The 2,238-nt window shown below is 71.5% G+C and overlaps 1 protein-coding gene across 1 annotated transcript; it reads left to right on the forward strand.

The window, feature by feature from the left end:
• Window positions 1-6: 6 nt before the first annotated feature.
• On the forward strand, window positions 7-2,230 carry FOSB (FosB proto-oncogene, AP-1 transcription factor subunit; the record flags this gene model as incomplete). Its single annotated transcript, XM_027633138.1, has 3 exons — window positions 7-135; window positions 679-786; window positions 1,815-2,230. Coding segments are annotated over 3 exons (636 nt in total), but the record flags the coding sequence as incomplete, so codon positions are not given.
• Between the last annotated feature and the right edge of the window lie 8 nt (window positions 2,231-2,238).

Here is a 2,238-nt window from a genome sequence, read left to right on the forward strand (position 1 = left end):
CCCCCCCCCCTCGACCCCTACGACCTGCCCGGCCCCAGCTACTCCACCCCGGGCCTGGGCGCCTTCGCGGGACCCCCGGCACCGACCCCCGCCCGCGCCCCCCGAGCCCGCCCCCGGCGCAGCCGCGACGAGACGGTGAGGGGGGGACAGGGGGGACATGGGGGGGACATGGGGGGACATGGGGGGACATGGGTGGGGGGCGGGGGGACATGGGGGGGGGCTTGGGGACATGGGGAGGGGGCGTGGGGACATGGGGGAGGTGGCAGCTTGGCGACAGGAGCGGCGGGAGCTTGAGGGACACCACAGGTGGTGGCACCTCGGGGACAAGGAGGGGACGGGAGCTCGGGGACAGAAGCGGCAGGAGCAGGAGGGACACCACAAGTGGTGCCACCCTGGGGACACGGAGGGTGGTGGCACCTTGGGGACATCACAGGTGACAGGAGCAGGAGGGATACCACAAGTGGTGCCACCCCGGGGACACGGAGGGTGGTGGCACCTTGGGGACATCGCAGCTGGCGATGCCACCGCCGCCCTCCCCGGTGCCGAGACCGTCGGGTCCCGGCGCTTTGGGGACACGGAGGGTTTGGGATGCCGGGGGGGGGGCAGGGGGTCGGGGCCGGGGCCGGGGGGGACCCGGGGGCGCGGTGGCAGCGGGTGACGGTCCCGTCCCTGCCGCAGCTGACGCCGGAGGAGGAGGAGAAGCGCCGAGTGCGCCGAGAGAGGAACAAGTTGGCGGCGGCCAAATGTCGGAACCGGCGCCGGGAACTCACGGACCGGCTGCAGGCGGTGAGGGGGGACACGGGGGGACACGGGGGGGAACCGGGGGGGACACGGGGGTGGGGGGGGTGGCAATGTCCCCGCGCCCGGGGACACGGCAGGGGAGGGGTGGGTGTCCGTGTGAGGAGGGGCGTTGGGGACAGGGGTGTCCCCAGAGCAGAGGGATGCTGGAGGGGAGGAGGAGGAGGAGGAGGAGGAGGAGGATGGTGACAATGTCCTCGGAGCTGGGGACATCTCCGGGACGTGCAGAGCCCGGTCCCGAGGATGATGATGAGGATGATGAAGATGATGATGATGACGAGGATGTCCTCGGAGCTGGGGACATCTTGGGGACATGCAGCCCCTGGTCCCACGGAGCTGGGGACCCCACGTGGGGACAGTGGTGACACGGGGGCCAGGGACACTGGAGAAGAGGATGGTGATGAGGAGGAGGAGGAGGATGATGAGGGTGATCTCAGAACTGGGCACAACGGTGCCCCCAGGGACACTGGAAGGGGACAGTGACATGAGTGGGGACACCAGAGGGGACAGGCCAGTTTGCTCATGGCTGGTCAGGGTCGTTGGAGGGAGGTGACAACGTCCCCAGGGCTTGGGGACCTCAGAGGGGCACCCTGGGGGTGGTGGCACCGCAGGGGACCGAGGGTGTCCCCAGGAGCAGGGGACACTGGAGGGGACAGCAGGACACCCAGGGGTGCTGCAGGAGCCAGGGATGTCCCCAGGAGCAGGGGACAGGGCAGGGGACAGCAGGACACCCAGGGGTGCTGCAGGTGTCCCCAGTTGGACCCCCAGAGCTGTCCCCGGGCTTGGTGACACCAGAGGGGACACTCAGGGGTGTGGAGGAGCCAGGGATGTCCCCAGTGAGCCCTCAGGGCTGTCCCTGTGCTCGGTGACCCCAGAGGAGCCAGGGATGTCCCCAATGAGCCCCCAGCGCTGTCCCCGCGCTCGGTGACCCCCAAAAGCGCCCCCCCGTCCCCTTGCCCGGTGCCGTCCCTGCCCCATCCCTGCCCTGCCCTGACCTCGCCGTCCCCCCCCCGCAGGAGACGGACCAGCTGGAGGAGGAGAAGGCGGAGCTGGAGTCGGAGATCGCGGAGCTGCGCAAGGAGAAGGAGCGCCTGGAGTTCGTGCTGGTGGCCCACGCGCCCGCCTGCAAGGTCCCCTTCGAGGACGTGGGCGAGGTGAGCACCCCGGGCAAGGCGGGGGCCGCCGCCGCCTTCCTGCCCCCGGCGCCGTTCCAGGGCCCCCCGGGCCCCTTCCCGGGCTGCTGCCTCGCGCCGGGGGTCCCCGCGGGACCCCCTAACGCGGCCCCCCCCGCGTTTGTGTTCACCCACCCAGAGGGAGCCGCGTGCGGAGCCTCGTGCGGAGCCTCGCACCAGCGGAGCAGCGGCAGCGACCAGTCCTCGGACTCCTTGAACTCCCCCTCGCTCCTCGCGTTGTGAACCATGGGGGGGGGTCGCGCCCCCG

Source organism: Corapipo altera, unplaced genomic scaffold (genome assembly GCF_003945725.1).
Source record: "Corapipo altera isolate COAL_440 unplaced genomic scaffold, ASM394572v1 57771, whole genome shotgun sequence".
Lineage (NCBI taxonomy): Eukaryota > Metazoa > Chordata > Aves > Passeriformes > Pipridae > Corapipo > Corapipo altera.